The sequence below is a fragment of the Mobula hypostoma genome, chromosome 25 (assembly GCF_963921235.1).
Source record: "Mobula hypostoma chromosome 25, sMobHyp1.1, whole genome shotgun sequence".
NCBI classification, from domain to species: domain Eukaryota; kingdom Metazoa; phylum Chordata; class Chondrichthyes; order Myliobatiformes; family Myliobatidae; genus Mobula; species Mobula hypostoma.
The window spans coordinates 7,929,790-7,946,014 of NC_086121.1; the positions used below are offsets into that span (position 1 = coordinate 7,929,790).

At 41.5% G+C, this 16,225-nt stretch overlaps 1 protein-coding gene across 3 annotated transcripts in view; it reads left to right on the forward strand.

Moving 5' to 3' along the window:
* Nucleotides 1-16,225, forward strand: part of tmem201 (transmembrane protein 201) — a 168,209-nt gene that overhangs the window by 135,931 nt on the left and 16,053 nt on the right. For 2 of the 3 annotated variants that reach the window (XM_063033497.1, XM_063033500.1), the window contains exons 9-10: nt 2,579-2,881; nt 13,353-13,499. In XM_063033497.1, coding sequence (XP_062889567.1) covers nt 2,579-2,881; nt 13,353-13,499 — 450 coding nt within the window. The remainder of the gene's footprint in view (nt 1-2,578; nt 2,882-13,352; nt 13,500-16,225) is intronic. The other variant, XM_063033498.1, reaches the window with a different exon arrangement.

A 16,225-nucleotide genomic window follows, 5' to 3' on the forward strand; every position in this document is an offset into this window, starting at 1 on the left:
CATTTGTCGCTAAGGAACTTGGTGCATTCAAGTAAGTACTCAATGTCAGCAAGACCATGGAGCTGATTATAGATTACAGGAGAAGGAAACCAGACATCCATGAGCCAGTCCTCATCAGAGGATCAGAGATGGAGAGGGTTAGCAACTTTAAACTCCCAGGAGTTACGATTTCAGAGGACCTGTCCTGGGCCCAGCACGTAAGTGCAATTATGAAGAAAGCACAGCAGCACCTCCACTTTCTTAGAAGTTTGCGGAGATTTCATGCCTAAGTTTCCTCACATGAAACGTTGTAGCAGAAAAGCAGCATCCATCAGCAGGGACCCTCACCACTCAGGACATGATCTCTTCTCGCTGCTGCCGTCAGAAAGAAGGTACAGGAGCCTCAGACTCTCACCGCCAGGTTCAGAAACAGTTACTACCCCTCAACCATCTGGTTCTTGAACCAAAGGGGATAACTTCACTCAAATTCAGTTGCTTTGTCTTTGAAATATTCCCAAACCAAAGGACTCTTCATCTCATGTTCTCAATATTTATTGCTTATTTAATTATTATTATTAATATTATTTCTTCTTTTTGTACTTGCAATTTGTTGTTGTCTGTTCTGTGGTTGAATGCCGTCAATGGGCACGTTCATTGAACCTGTTATGGTTATTGTTCTATAGATTTATTAAGTATCCCACAAGAAAATGAATCTCAGGGTTGTATATGGTGACATATATGTACTTTGAACTTTGATTTTTTTTTAGCTGGTAATGTATAAGGAAATTGACTGGACCATCACCAAGATACAAGTACATAGTTATTATGCACAGCAGGCTCCCACATACCATCCCATATGATATTGACCAGACAATATTTTTAGTTGTACCAATTGAGGATTAAACACTAATTGGACAGCGAAATTTCTGTTTTCTTTGAGATAGTGTGGACTGTCTTTAATGCCCATCTGAAAAGGTGCCTCAGTTGTATATTTTGCATAAGAAGAAGGCACCATCAATAATGTTGCACTTCCTCGTGAAGTGCTGGGGCACTTGGTTGGAGATTTGTGCTCAGGTCTCTGGAGTAGAACGTGACGGCCATTCTCACATATGCATGCACATCCTAGGGTGGTGAATCTGTGGAATTCTTTGCCATTGATGGCTTTAGAGGCCAAGTCATTGGATATATTTAAAGTAGAGGTTGATGGGTTCTTGATTAGTCAGGGTGTCAAAATTTACTGGGTGAAGGCAGGAGAATGAGGTTGAAAGGGGTAATAAATCAGCCATGATAGAATAGCAGAGCAGACTTGATGGGCTGCAAAAACTTCTGGAGCCATCTTTAGCTTCCCTCATTCCTTCATGATCACAATACATCACAAGTGTGGTCTGACCAGTGCTTTATAAAGCCTCAACATACATCCTTGCTTTTATATTCTCATCCTCTCAGTTCTTTTCCACAGTCCACCAAGACATACTGGCTTTCAGGTGTGCCCTATCACTTTGCTCATGGGCCTTCCCAGCCAGGTCACTTCATGGCATACCACATAAATATAAGTTATTCCGTGGCAGGTAGAGCACTATTCTCCATTCCGGAGGGAATATTGATGTCAGTAGTTCAAGGTAAATTTATTATGTCACTATATACTACAATGAGATTCATTTTCTTGCAGGCATTCACAGTAAATACAAAGAAATCAAGTCAATTCAAGTTCAGGTTTATTGGCATTCAACTGTGCACATGTATACTGGCAAGCTGAACAATGTCCCTCTGGACCAAGATGCCCAACACAGTACATATAACTCACGCACAGCACATGAGATAATATTACCACTGGTAAGTCAACAAATAGTAAGGTGCATTTACCACACAATGTAAAAAAATAAACAATATAACGCTGCTGGCGCTTCGCCTGGGTGGTGCAGGGAGTTCAGTAGTCTCGCAGCTTGGTGGAAGAAGTTATTTCCCATCGTAACAGTCCTTGTCTTAATGCTGTGGTACCTCCTGCCTGATGGTAGGTGGTCAAAGAGATTGTTGTTCGGATGGGAGGGATCATTGACAATGCTAAGGGTCCTGTGTATGCACTGTTCCTGATAAATATCTTGGCTGGGTGAAGAGAGACCCCAGTGATCCTCTCAGCGGTCCTTACAATCCTTTGTGGGGTCAGATGCTTTGCAATTCCCATACCAGATGGTGATACAGCTGGTCGGGACACTCTCAATGGAGTCTCTGTAAAGATACAGTAGAATCAATGAAAAACTATACACAAAGACTGAGAAACAACCAATGTGCAAAGGAAGGCAAACTGTAATAAATAAATAGATTGATAAATATTGGGGTTGAGAGGAAAAATAAATCAGTCATGATCGAATGGTGGAGCAGACTTGATGGGCCGAACGGTCTAATTCTGCTCCCATGCCTTATCATTCAAATTATGCCACCAGCCACCCACAGAAACACTTTGTTGTCATTTTAAATTGTCTCAGAAACTAAAAATAGAACCATGTAAGTTGGGCCGTGTTTTGTCAAGACTTTTTCAAAGCCACAGGCCATTGAGGCAAGAGGCTGATTTGCTACTTTCTTTTTATATTGTTTTCTGTAGATTATTTCTCCTTGAAGTCTGGAAGCCGACCTTCGTCTCCCTCAATGTCACCGGCGCCATCGGTGGCAGGGTCAGTGACGTCCAGTTCTGGCTCCTTGCATCTCAGGCGACCCCTCATCAGCCCAGCTCGGCTCAACCTCACAGGCCGACGACTCAAGTTGTTCACAGAGCACAACGGAGTCCAGCAAAGTTCAGTGAAGTTGCCTTGTAAAGGCCGTCCCACACCAAACGTGTCAGAGGAAGCCCATGTATCCAGTAACAATCTGATGCAGGATGCAACACGGCTGTCTTCTCACAGCAACGGTATGCACTGATTAAAAACAGATTTGCAATAGTTCAACTCACCAACACTTAGTTTTAACATGAGTGCAGTAGGATTCCTAATTTGTAGCACCTACCCTGTCTAGGTGAAGAAGCATCTTTCCATGATCTGTTGAAATTCTGCCCTCTGCTTCAAAGTAAATTTATTATCAAGGTACGTATATGTCACCGTGTACAACCTTCAGATTCATTTTCCTGCAGGCACTTACAGGAAAATAAAGAGATCCAATCAAATTTATGAAAATCTCTAACAAAGATTGACACACAACCGATTTTGAAACAAAGACTAGTCGTGCAAATAATGAAAAAATGTAAATAAGTAACAGAGTTGTAGAGTCCTTGAAAGTGAGTCTTTAGGCTGTGGATTCAGTTCAGTGTTGAGGTGATTGAAGTTATCCACACTGGTTCAAGAGCTTGATGGTTGAGGGGTAATAACTGTTCCTGAGCCTGGTGCTGTGGCCTAAGGCATGGACTTTGCGTACAAACCTCAGTTGTTTTTTTTATGCAAAATATCCATCATTTTAAATTAATAAGTTGATATATTATTGCACAAGTACTGAGGTACAGTGAAAAGCTTGTCTTGCATGCCCTGTGTACAGATCATATCATTACTCAGTGCATTGAGGTAGGAGATTCAGATTCAAGATTTATCTTTCACATAGATGGAAACATACAGTGAAATGCGTCATTTACATTAACAACAAGGGAAAAGCCATAACAGAATGCACAGTATACTTTTACAGTTCTTGAGCCTAGTGGTACATGCTTTCAAGCTCTTGTAACTTTTGTCCAATGGGAAGGGGCAGAAGATACAATGTCCGTGGTGGGTGGGGTCCTTGATAATGCTGGTTGCTTTACTGAGGCAGCAGGAAATGTAGCCCTGTGTTCATGGAGGAGAGGCTGGCTTTGGAGAGCTGTGTCTGCAGTTTCTTACCGTCTCAGGTAGAGCAGTTGCCATACCCAAGCCGTGATGCATCCAGACAGGGTGCTTTGTATGGTGCATTGAGCAAAATTGCTGAGGGTCAAAGGGAACATGCTGAATTTCTTTAGCCTCCTACCCACACACTAGTTAGCCATGAGCTGGATTGCCTAGTTAATCTTCACTCGAGATATATTTTGGAGAAAGATTCAGAATATTGCCCTATTGACATTTACAATCCAAAACAGATGGTTGAAGGCAGTAAAATTTTCTTTCAAAGAGAGTATTTATAAATGTAATAAACTTGGTTTCTAGTTGTATTTAAATATATAGGATATAATACCTTGTAAAATTACTCATGAATTAGATATAGCAGCTAGGGATTATGTGTAGAATGCTGAATCTTAGCTTTTTAGTTTTGGGTGGTTTTGAATGCATTTTGCCCCACTCCTAAGATGACACTGGTGAACCACAGCGATGTGCTGCAGATTGCTTACAAAACTTCTAGATATACTTCTTTTGAATTACTCTCACTGCAATCTGCAGCATGTCATTTTCCTTTAAGCAACATACTTTGGAACTGTCTTAATGAAATAGCAATTTTGCGATCATCTGAAGGATAGCGGATTCTCAAGCATACAGGTACAGCACTTTTAAGCTGATGAAGGTATATCATCATTGTTGGAAGAGAGGAAGGAAGGGAGGAGTCAGAGCCAGCCTGAAACTCAGAGGAATGAGATCCCCTCTACCTAGCATCTTGTTTGCAAATGTACAATTGCTGGAGAACAAGATTGAGGACCTAAGGGCAAGATTGCTGTATTGGAGGGAAATGAGGAATTTCTGTGTTCTGTGTCTTATGGAGACATGGCTCACTCCAAACACACCGATTCAGCAATCAGACCCGAAGGCTTCTCAATACACAGGTTGGACCAAACTGCTGATTCAGAGAAAGCAAACGGTGGGAATCTGTGTTTCATGGTAAACTCTCTGTAGTGCACAGATATGGCAGTTTTGATGTACTCTTGTTTCCCTGGTTGGAACACCTAATGATTAAGTGTCAAATGTTCTACTTAACTAAGAGACTTCTCCTCCATGATCCAGACCACAGTTTACATGCTGCCAAAAGCCGACGGTAATCAGGCACTCAAGATTTTGAATGCTGCCATCACCAAACAAGAAACAACTGACCCCGACACATTTCAAATCATAGTCAGGGACCTAAATCAGGCTTGTTTGAAGAAATCTCTGCCCAATTACCATCAGCATATAACCTGTAGTGCCAGGGGTCCCAACATACTAGACCACTACTATACTAGGGTAAGAAATGCCTACTGTTCCATGCCCAGAACGCATTTTGGGAAATCTCTTCCTATCAACATTCAGGCAGAGGCTAAAGAGGAAAGCTCCAGTGGTCATAGGAGGCAGAGGAGTGGCTACAGGATTGCTTCAACTCAGTAAACAAGGCCCTGTTCAAGTACTCATCAGTGGATCTGAGTAAATACACCACAGTTGTCACAGACTTCATAACAATAGTTGTAGATGAATGAGTTCCTACAAAATCATTCAGTCTTCTCCAACCAGAAGCCCTGGATGAACCATAAGATCTACAATCTGCTGAGGGCCAGATCAGTGCCATTCAGGTCTGGTGCCCAAGTAAGATACAAGAGGTCCAGGCATGATCTCCGGAAAGCTATCTCACGGGCAAAGTGGCAGTTCCAAACTAAACTTGAATCTCTGAAGGATGCTCAACAGCTGTGACAGGGTTTGAATGCTATCACCTCTTACAGTGAAATCAAGTGGCATAGTTGACAACAAGGCTTCACTTCCATATCAGGTCGATGCCTTCTATGCTCGCTTTGACCATCTAAACACGGAGGAACCTTCACAAACTCCCACAGCCCCTGATGATGCTGTGATTTCAGTCTCTGAGACCAATGTGAGAACATCCTTCAGGAGGGTGAATCCAGCCCAGATGTGTTGATCAACTGGCTGGAGTGTTCACCAATATCCTTAACCTCTCACTTCGGCAGTCTGAGGTACCCACCTACTTCAAGCAGGCTTCAATTATACCTGGTGCCTAAGAAGAATGTGATAACGTGCCTCAATGACTATCATCCAGTAGCACTTACAGTCACAGTTAAAGTGTGATCCACGCAAGAGGTTAGTGATTTGCCTACCAGCACAACAAATCAACAGCAATGCCATTTTATTGGCTTTTCATTCAATCCTGAAACACATGGATAGCAAAGATGCATACATCAGGATGCTCTTTATCAACTCTTGAAGTGCACCGTTGGTTGGGTAGACCATAGATGTTGCATTCCAGCAGTCTACACGGTATGCAAGCCGGGGCTGCCGAGTCTCATCTGCCCAAAATGACTGGTTTTAAGGCACCAGTAACCTGCTTTTGCCCCTTCTGTCAGCAGAAGCGGTTCTGCTGAGCTTAGTAGCGAAGCCATGTGTGAAGGCCATGAGTTGGACTTGGTTGTTAGAGGCTATTTGAGATGCATGCCATTGGGAGAATTTAATAGATAATGGGAGCTTATCCCCACAACTGACCATCAGCCCCCCCAGCTATGACAACCGTAAGGAACCAAAACATGGTTTATTGACTTCATTGATTACAGCTCGGCATTCAAAATCCTCATCACCTCAAAACTAATCAATAAGCTTCAAGACCTTGGCCTTAAAACCATCTTGTGCAATTGGATCCTCAATTTCCTCACTCGCAGGCCCCAATCAGTTCAGATTGACAACATCGTCTCCTCCACAATCTCCTTCAACACAGGTGCGCCACAGGGCTGTGTGCTTAGCCCCCTGTACTACTCGCTTTATATTGTATTAATGACTGTGAGGCTAAACACAGCTTGAATACCATATTTAAATTTGCTGACAATGGCATTGTCATTGGCAAAATCAGAGGTAGTGATGAATCAGCATATAGGACGAGATTGAAAATCTGGTTGAATGGCATCACAGCAGCAACCTCTCACTCAACGTCAGCAAGACCAGGGAGCTGAATATTGACTTCAGGAGGTCGAAACTAGAGGTCCATGAGCCAGTCCTCATTGGGGAATCAGAAATGGGGAGGGTTAGTAATTTAAAATTCTTCAGTGTTATCATTTCAGAGGACCAGCCCTGGGCTCAGCTCAAAAGTATAATTATGAAGAAAGCACGTCAGTGCCTCTACTTCCTTAGAAGTTTGTGATGATTCAGCATGACATTAAAACTTTGACAAATTTCTGTAGGTATGTAGTGGAGAGTATATTGACTGTTTGCATCACTGCCTACTATGGAAACACCAATACCCTTGAACAGAAAATCCTACAAACACTAGTGAGTACGGCCCAGGCCGACACGGGTAAAGCTCCAGCCAATTGAGCACAATTTCACTGAGTGCTATCGCAGGAAGGCATCATCCATCATCAAGGACATCCACCACCCAAGCTATGCCATCAGGAAGGAAGTACAGGAGCCTCACGACCAACATCAACAGGTTCAGGAACAGCTATTACCTCTCAACCATTAGGCTCTTTAACCAATGGGGATAACATCACTCAACTTCACTCACCCCAATCACTGAACTGTTCCCTCAACCTATGGACTCATTTTCAAGTTCTCTTCATCTCAGATTCTTGATATTTATTGATTATTTATTTATTTTCTTTTATGTTTGCACACAGTTTGTTGCCTTTTGCACGTTGGTTGTTTGTCCCATTGGGTGCGGTCTTTCATTAATTCTATTATGTTTCTTGGATTTACTGAGCATGTCCACAAGAAAACCAATCTCAGGGTGGTATATGGTGACATATATGTACTTTGATAATAAATTTACTTTGAACTTTGAACATACCTGGTGCCAAACTGTGCTGTTAAATTAATTATAGTCACATGTATTCAGATACAGTGAAAAACTTGTTTTGCATACTGTTCATACAGGTGGATTCATTATGACAGCACGTCGAGGTAGTACAAGGTAAAACAATAACAGTGCAGAGTAAGGTGTTACAGAGAAACATAGAAACATAGAAAATAGGTGCAGGAGTAGGCCATTCGGCCCTTCGAGCCTGCATATAATACTGAGAGGCATAGAATTCTTACACAAAGTTGCCAAGGTCTGGTGCCATCTTGCATAAAGTTTAAGACTTCCAACCCTCTTAGATCAGAGTCTGTTCCTGAATCATTGAGTGGAGTCGTCAGGCTCCTGTGCCACCTCCCTGATGGTAGTAATGAGAAGAGGGCATGTTCTAGATGGTGAGGGTCCTTAATGATAATGCTGCCTTCTTGACCACCTTTTGAAGATGTGCTCAATGGTGGAGAAGATTGTGCCTGTGATGGAGCTGGTTAAGTCTACAACCCTTTGCAGCCTCTTGTGATCCTATGCATTGGAGCCTCCATACCAGGCTTATAGTCTCTATAACTATTCTTAAGAGAGAGGTTGCTCCTTAAATGTAAAACTTCCCAGTCAGCAGAAAGTAGGTCAGCATATTATCAACTGTGGTGAAATTAATGGCAGAATTTAAGTCCCATTTCGGAGGTGCACAATCTTGACTGGATTGTTGCTCAGTTTTATCTGGATCACTAGCATCCTTCAGGGGATCTTACCTGACAAATCTGTTGAAATTGTCAGAGGAACTAATGAGCAGAATAGACAAAGGCGAGTCAGTGGATGATGTTGACGTGGACTTTCAGAAGGAGTTTAACAAGGTGCTGCATAGGAGGCTGCTAAAGAAGGTAGGAGCAACCCCATCCATAGATTAGCCAGACATCCAAATGAGTCTTTATGCCAGCAAACTTCAAAACAATTCTCTGTGACCTCAAATATCCTGATAATATTCATTTTTGGCTGCTCAAAAAAAAATCCAAAATGTCACCAGGATTAAACCAAAAAAACCTGATGGCTGTCAGATTTATGGTTTGTTTTGTCTTTTCTTCAGTAATTCCTTTCTTTTTAATAAATACCTTCTCAGTTCTGCAAGCAGTCCTTTAATTTCACTGGCTTGTCAGAGGGAAACTGTTTCCGCAACAGTACAGGCACAAGAGAAATCCTGTTAATTACGAGTTTCATATTTTTGCTTAATTCAGTGGAGACCCTGAAGAACACCTTGTCAAAATGATTTGCAGGCTTTACTGCAGGGATTCCTACATTGGGGTGGCATGGTAGTGTACCGGTTAGCACAATGCTTTACAGTACCGGTGACCTGGTTTCAATTCACGCCACTGTCTGTCAGGAGTTTGTACATTCTTATGGTTTCCTCCGGGTACTCTGGTTTCCTCTCACGTTCCAAAAGGCGTACTGGTTAGTAGGTTAATTGGTTACATGGGTGCATTGGGTGGTGTGAGTTCATAGGGCTAGAAAGGCCAGTAACTGGTGCTGTATCACAAGCTAAATAAAGAGAAGTTTTAATTATCATTTCAGAGAGAGAATGGGAGGTTAATTGGTCATTGTAAATTGTCCCATGATTAGGCTAGGGTTGCTGGGTAGCGCAGCTCGAAGGGCCGGAAGGATGTTTGTTATCCCTGCTGTATCTCAATAAGTAAATAAAAATCATTGTTGTTGACTTTGCCGGATTTTGGATGTTTAAAGAAAAGGCTTGTAGAAATGAAAAATCCATTGGGTTGTTTTATGGCATTTTCTTAGTAAGAGAGTTACAGATTTTGAGAGACTATGCTCTCTCCAGATTTTCCTGGAATCTATAGAGATGAGAAGTTTTGTTCAGGGGCACCTTGAGCTCTGGATCATTCTCCATACCTTGTGGTCAGACCTTGTCCTTTCCAATTTTCAACATTTGTACTCCACTCAGCTGTTGTCCATGCACCTGCTGAGCTGAGCTCTCGCTCACACCCTCTCCTCACTCAGGGTGGGCTCTTGTTTCCTTTTTTTATGAGGATGAATTTCTTTAGCCAGAGGATGGTGAATCTGTGGAATTCATTGCCATAAATGGCAAGGAGGCCTAGTTATTGGGTATACTTAAAGCAAAGGTTGATAGGTTCTTGTTTAGTCAGGGTGTCAAAGGTTATGGAGAGAAGGCAAAAGAATGGAGTTAAGAGGGATAATAAATCAGCCATGATAGAATGGTGGAGCAGACTCGATGGGCAAATGGCCCAATCCTGCTCCTCTTTTATGGTTTCTGTCTCACCCTGGCTTTGTGGGATCTAAACAAAATGTCTTACAATCTCTAAATGGTGCCTGCTACGGTAGCTTCTAATAGAGAAAGACAAGGAACCATTTCTTGCATTGCTGGGTAGTAGCTGGGCTCTAGGTATATTTCGTTCCCTCCAGCTCTGCTCTGCTGGCACGGAATCTGAGTAATTTTTTCATATGTTTGTACATATCAGTTGGATCATTTTTCATCCCAATCTAAATTGGATAGAACTTACTGTGAACAGGTTTTCTGAATCTGTATTTTTGAGATGTAAAAGCATAAAATATAGCTCCCAACTTGAGTTCTGAGGGTTGATTTTTGGTACTCCTGTAGTTGAGGAATGTTTCTCAGGGGGAAGAAGATTGATTTAATTCATCTCAGTCTTACAGTGCTAAGAAAAAAAAGACTTTCATTTTAGAGATTGTACTTAAAATTAAATCATCATTACTTCAAAAGTCAACGTAGACTTATCAAATTATGTATATGTCACCATACACTACCTTGAGATTCATTTTCTTGCAGGCACTTACAGGAAATTAATAAAATCCAATAGAATTTTTGAAAAATCATACATAAAGACTGGCAAACATCCAATATGTAAAAGAAGACAATTTTTTTCTAATAAAAATCTAAATAATACTGAGAACATGAGATGTAGAGTCATTGAAAGGTTGTGGAATTAGTTCAGTGTTGAGGTGAGTGAAATTATTCATGCTGGTTCAGTAACCTGATGGTTGAAGAGCAATAACTGGTCCTGAACCTGGTGATGTAGGACTTAAGGTAAGCTACCATGCTGCCCCAAGCCTGTTCTCGAGATTTTGAATCTTCTGCCTGATGGAAAGGGGAAGGACAGAAAATTATCAGGGTGGGAAAAGGCCTTGCTTTAGTTAGCTAAAGAGTCAAAAATGATTTAGAGGGTTATGCAGTTAAATGGGATTACAGATTTAATGAGAAATTCAAGAGTTTTGAAAACAAGCACAAGATTTTTAAAAGCAAGACGTTGCTTGACTGGGAGCCATTGTAGGCCAGGAAACATGGGAGGCAATGGCTGAATGGGAGTTGGTGTGGGTTAGGTCACAGTTTACATAGCTTTGGATGACCTCAAGGTTGCAGAGTAGAGGCGGTAAACAAGGCCAGTGTGAAGTCTAGAGATTGCACAGCTAAGAGTGAGAGTTTCAGCAGCAAGTTTGCTAAGATGTACATGGAAGTTCAAGTTTATCATCATTCAGCCATATACGTGTATACCGCCAAACGAAACAACGTTCCTCTGGACTAAGGTGCACAACAGAGTGTAGATATAACTCACACACAACACATAAAGTAATATCACCACAAATAACTTGATGAATAATAAGGTGCATTTACAACATAAATGAAAAGAGTATAGTGCTGCAGGCACTTCATAAGTGATGAGACCTGGGTGATGGTAGGAAGTTCAGTAGTCTTGTGGCCTGGGGGAAGAAGCTGTTTCCCGTCCTTACAGTTCTTGTCCTAATGCTATGGTACCTCTTGCCGGATGGTAGGGGGACAGAGAGATTTACACAGGTGGAAATGGGTGATCCTCGTAATGATAACCTGCTGCTGTAACTTTTGGGGATCCAGTCTATCTGTGGAATTAATCACAAATAATGCATGTTTATTTTCTGCTGATCCCCCTTGTCAAGTTATCACAAGGTTTTAGCTTCAAAGCTGATTGACATTAATTTTATGGGAACGAAGTTAAGGGAGTTAGGGGAAGACATGTCTCCAAGATATTCCATTATACATTTGCAGAAAGGGGTTGAAGGAAGATCGGATTTCCTCATCCTTATCCTCAGATAACAGTGGATCCTGCGATGTTCTGCAACACCTGGTGTTGTCAGCGATACTCTAACAGGAAGGGAGGAAATTAACCCATTCGGAAGTGAAGTAAAGATTTCAGGCCATCTCCAGGGATTAATTGAACAAAAGGTTTATCCCTGCAGATTTAAATGCCTGCAATCAGTTCAGTCTCGCAGATGACAGTACAGATTAATCTACTTGTTGAAATGATGTGCCATTAGCCCCAGACATAGTGACCTTCTCTGTTTTTAAGTATGCAAGAAACCTTAAAAGTAAAACTTATGAAGCCACTGAAAACCTCATTTCATTTAAATTCAAATGACTGTTTAAATTCATAAAAATAGAGGGCTATGGCTAACCCTAGGTAATATCTAAAGTAAGTACATGTTTGGCACAGCATTGTGGGCCAAAGAGTCTGTATTGTGCTGTAGGTTTTCTGTGTTTCTATGTTTCTATCAGCACTGACTGGAGTTTTCTTTTAAGTACAGAATACACAGTCAGCACATCAACCTGCTAGAATGTGCAAATGAGGGAATGACTTTATGGGAAGCCAAAGAAATTTTCAAAGATTAATAGCTCTAAACCATAGCAAACACACAAAATTCTGGAAGAACTCAGAAGGTCAGGCAGCATCTGTAAAAATAATGAACAGTTGATATCTCAGTCCAAAACGTCGACTGTTTATTCATTTCCGTAGATACTGCCTCACCTGCTGAGTTCCTTCAGCATTTGTGTGTGTTGCTCTGGGTTCCCAAAAATCTGCAAAATCTTTTGTGTTTAGTTCTAAACCATGGAGTTTACAAATCCAATCAACTGCACAGCTTGTGTTTCCATAAAAATCCGAGAGGCTACTCTTCGTGAGAAAAAGTTATGCCTCACATACTCTTGAACCCTCCTCCCTCTCCGCTTAATCATCTACCCTTTAGTTTTAGACACTTCTAACATGCAAAATGGATTCTGGTTATCTACCTTATCTATGCTTTTCACTATTTCAGGTAACTATCATGTCACCTCTTGCCTCCTTACCATTGTTACTAGATCTATAATTGATGGAATTATTTAAAATATCTTGACATAAATATCACCTTCCTGTCAGCTTGAACTAGTCTGGCCATTCTGCTCTGATCTCTTTCATTAACAGGTTGTTTTTGCCCACAGATCTGCTGCTCACGGGATGTTTTTTGTTGTTTTACACCATCCTCTAATCTGTAGATTGTTGTGCATGATACATCAGGAGATCAGTAGTTTGAGATACTCAAACCACCCTGTGTGGCACCAACAATCATTCCACGGTCAAAGTCACCTGGATCACATTTCTTCCCCATTCTGATGTTTGGTCTGAACAACAACAGAACCTCTTGACCATGTCTGTATGCTTTTATGCATTGAGTTGCAGTCACATGATTGGCTGATTAAAAATTTGCATTAACAAGCAGATGTAAAGTGGTCACTCAGTGTATGTGACAATAATGAACTGATTTTGCACTTTAATTTCCAAATGTTTTTCCCTGAATGTCGTCTTGTTAAAATATCTTAACAATGTTTGGGCATGTTCTCTTCTCTTTAGAAGCCAAGTCTGTTGAAGGTGGAAGCATGTACAGTGAGGCTACTGGTCTCAGGAAGGACAGTTCTTCAAGGTCTTCGGCATGTCTGGTAGATACCACCACTAATGTGGTCGGCCACCAGGCAACAGACAGTAGCAGAGGATGGAAAGGTATGATATTTGAAGCAAACTTAACATGGCTTCTATTGAGCAATTAACAGCATTGTTTCTAAAGAAAATGAATCTTGAGAGATTTAGTAAATTGGTTATTTCATGAACAATGCACTTCAGGCTGAAGTAATTATATGTGTCCAGGACAAAGAAGTGATCAGGAAAAATCATTGCAGATATTACCCACCCAGCAACCTACGTTTTTCCAAAAGCTGCCTTCTGGAAAGTGCCATAGAGCTATTAAAACAAAAATTCCGCGCCATCATAAAAGTTTCTTCTCCAACGCAGTTATTCTGATCAACTGTTTTAGTTAGCCCCCTTCCTCTATCTACAACCTCAGTCACTATGCTGGACTGAAAGCACTTTAAACCACTTTTTATAATGCTGTGTACATTATAAATCCCTGCTGGTACTTACATATTTATGTACATTTTATTCCATATCTGTATCTCTAGCTTTATTTAATGTCATTATTTATCCTTATTGAATGTTGTTTTCTATTGCATGATGCACCAACACACCACAACAAATTCCTAATACATATAAATGTGTGTGGCGAATAAGAATTTCATGATCATTTGGTGTATTGGGTTCAGTTCTTGCAGCAGTGAGCTACTTGTAAAATATTGATATCTCCTGCTGATGACATAGAGGAGTCATTGAAAAATACAGCACAGAATCAGGCCCTTCAGCCCATCTAGTCCATGCCGAATCATTGAAACTGCCTACTCCCATTGACCTGCACCATAGCCCTCTATGCCCCTCCCATCCATGTTCCAACAGTTTCCTGTTTGGGGAGGCACGGTAGCATCATGGCTAGCGTAGTGCTATTAACAGCGCCAGCAGCACAGGTTCAATTCTGCCGCTGCCTGAAAGGAATTTGTATGTTCTTTCTGTAAATGTGTAGATTTCTTCTGGGTGCTCCAAAGACATACAGATTAGTAGGTTAGTTGCTCACATGGGGTGTATTTGGGTGCCATGGGTTCATTGGGTCGGAAGGGCCTCTTAACTTACTGTGCTGCATCTCTAAATAAATAATTTTTTTTTACATTAATAAATGATACATTATACAAATCTAAATTATAAATTAGCAAATCTAAAGGCAGATTTGACATTGGTTTATAAGGTGGCATTTGTTGGATGATATAGTGCTATGCAAAAGTCTGAGAAATATATAGTACATATATGTGGATGCCGAAGACTTTTGCACAGTACTGTATTTGTCAACTAGGAGCGGAGAGCAAGTTTGTGATTCTGGCAGGAGCAAAGGATGCAGGGAATGGTGAGGGTGGAACACCAAGAGAGGAGTGTGGGACAGGTGGCCAAGGAGAAATGCCGGGGGCAGAGGGTGATGCGGGTGCAGACACACCCAGCCCTGAAACACAAGACTAGATCACTTGATTCCAAACGACTGGTTTATTGATCATTACAGAATGTCTCTCTGGTGCTTCCTGCTCCCCCCCCCCCTTCCCCTTTTTCCAACCATGATTCTTCTCTCCCTGCCCCTGTCCCACTCTCAGTCCACAATAGAGACCCAGATCAGAATCAAGTTTCATCACTCATGTATATCATGAAATTTGTTGTTTTTTTTTTGCAGCAGCAGTACAGTGCAATACATAAAAATTATGTAGTACTGTGTAAATGTCTTAGGCATCCTAGCTATATATATGTACCTAAGACTTTTGAACAGTACTGCAGAGAGTTGCAACCAGAAGGCCATCTGGGTTTAAGCAGACCTTTCCTGTATTTCTACTCTGTTATTCTCTGCTGGTCTTCAAGAGAAACCTCTGCATTTTTATTGTTGGTTTGTGGGTGGGGGAGGGGGGAGTGTGCAGAAGGCAGCTCAATATCATAGAACTTCTTTTAGATAAGAGAGCAGGACAAGGTGTGCCAGCTATTTTCTTTACTAAAATAGGTACGTGGATAAAATATGCTCTGGGTGCTGGTAAATGGGACTAACCAGAAGATCAGATCAGCATGGAATAGATGGGTTGAAGGGCATTGTCAGGATGGAGCTCCCAGGACTGGACACCATCTATTCCAGCAGACTCAGGAGGAAAGCAATCAGCATAACCAGAGACACCAGACACCCCGACCGCACCCTGTTTGACCCGCTGCTGTCCAGCAAAAAGTTCACGACATTAAAAGCCGGAACAAATAGACTGAGGAACAGCTTCTATCCCAGAGCTGTGGCCTCCATCACACCACTCCCACAGAACAGTGACTGAAACTGTGAGCACACACTTGCATACACAAGGACTCAAATACTTGCACTAACGGCACTTTGTGCATTACTGTGATATTCTGGTGCTGCAGCAACTTATTTTCTGCTACTTATCTATTTAATACTGTTTTTCTATTACTGTCTTGTTTTTATCTACCGCTTTATTTAAGAGGCCAAAGTTTAAGAATAAGGGGTAGACCATTTAGAACGGAGTTGAGGAAAAACTTTTTCACATAGAGGGATGTGGATATGTGGAATGCTCTGCCTAAGAAGGCAGTGGAGGCCAATTCTCTGGATTCTTTCAAGAAAGATTTAGATAGAGCTCTTAAAGATAGTGGAGTGAAGGGATATGGGGAGAAGGCAGGAACAGGGTACTGATTGTGGATGATCAGCCATGATCACAGTGAATGGCGGTGCTAGCTCGAAGGGCCGAATGGCCTACTTCTGCACCGATTGTCTATTGTCAGAGAAAATAATTTGCTGTTACAAAGATGTAGATCAG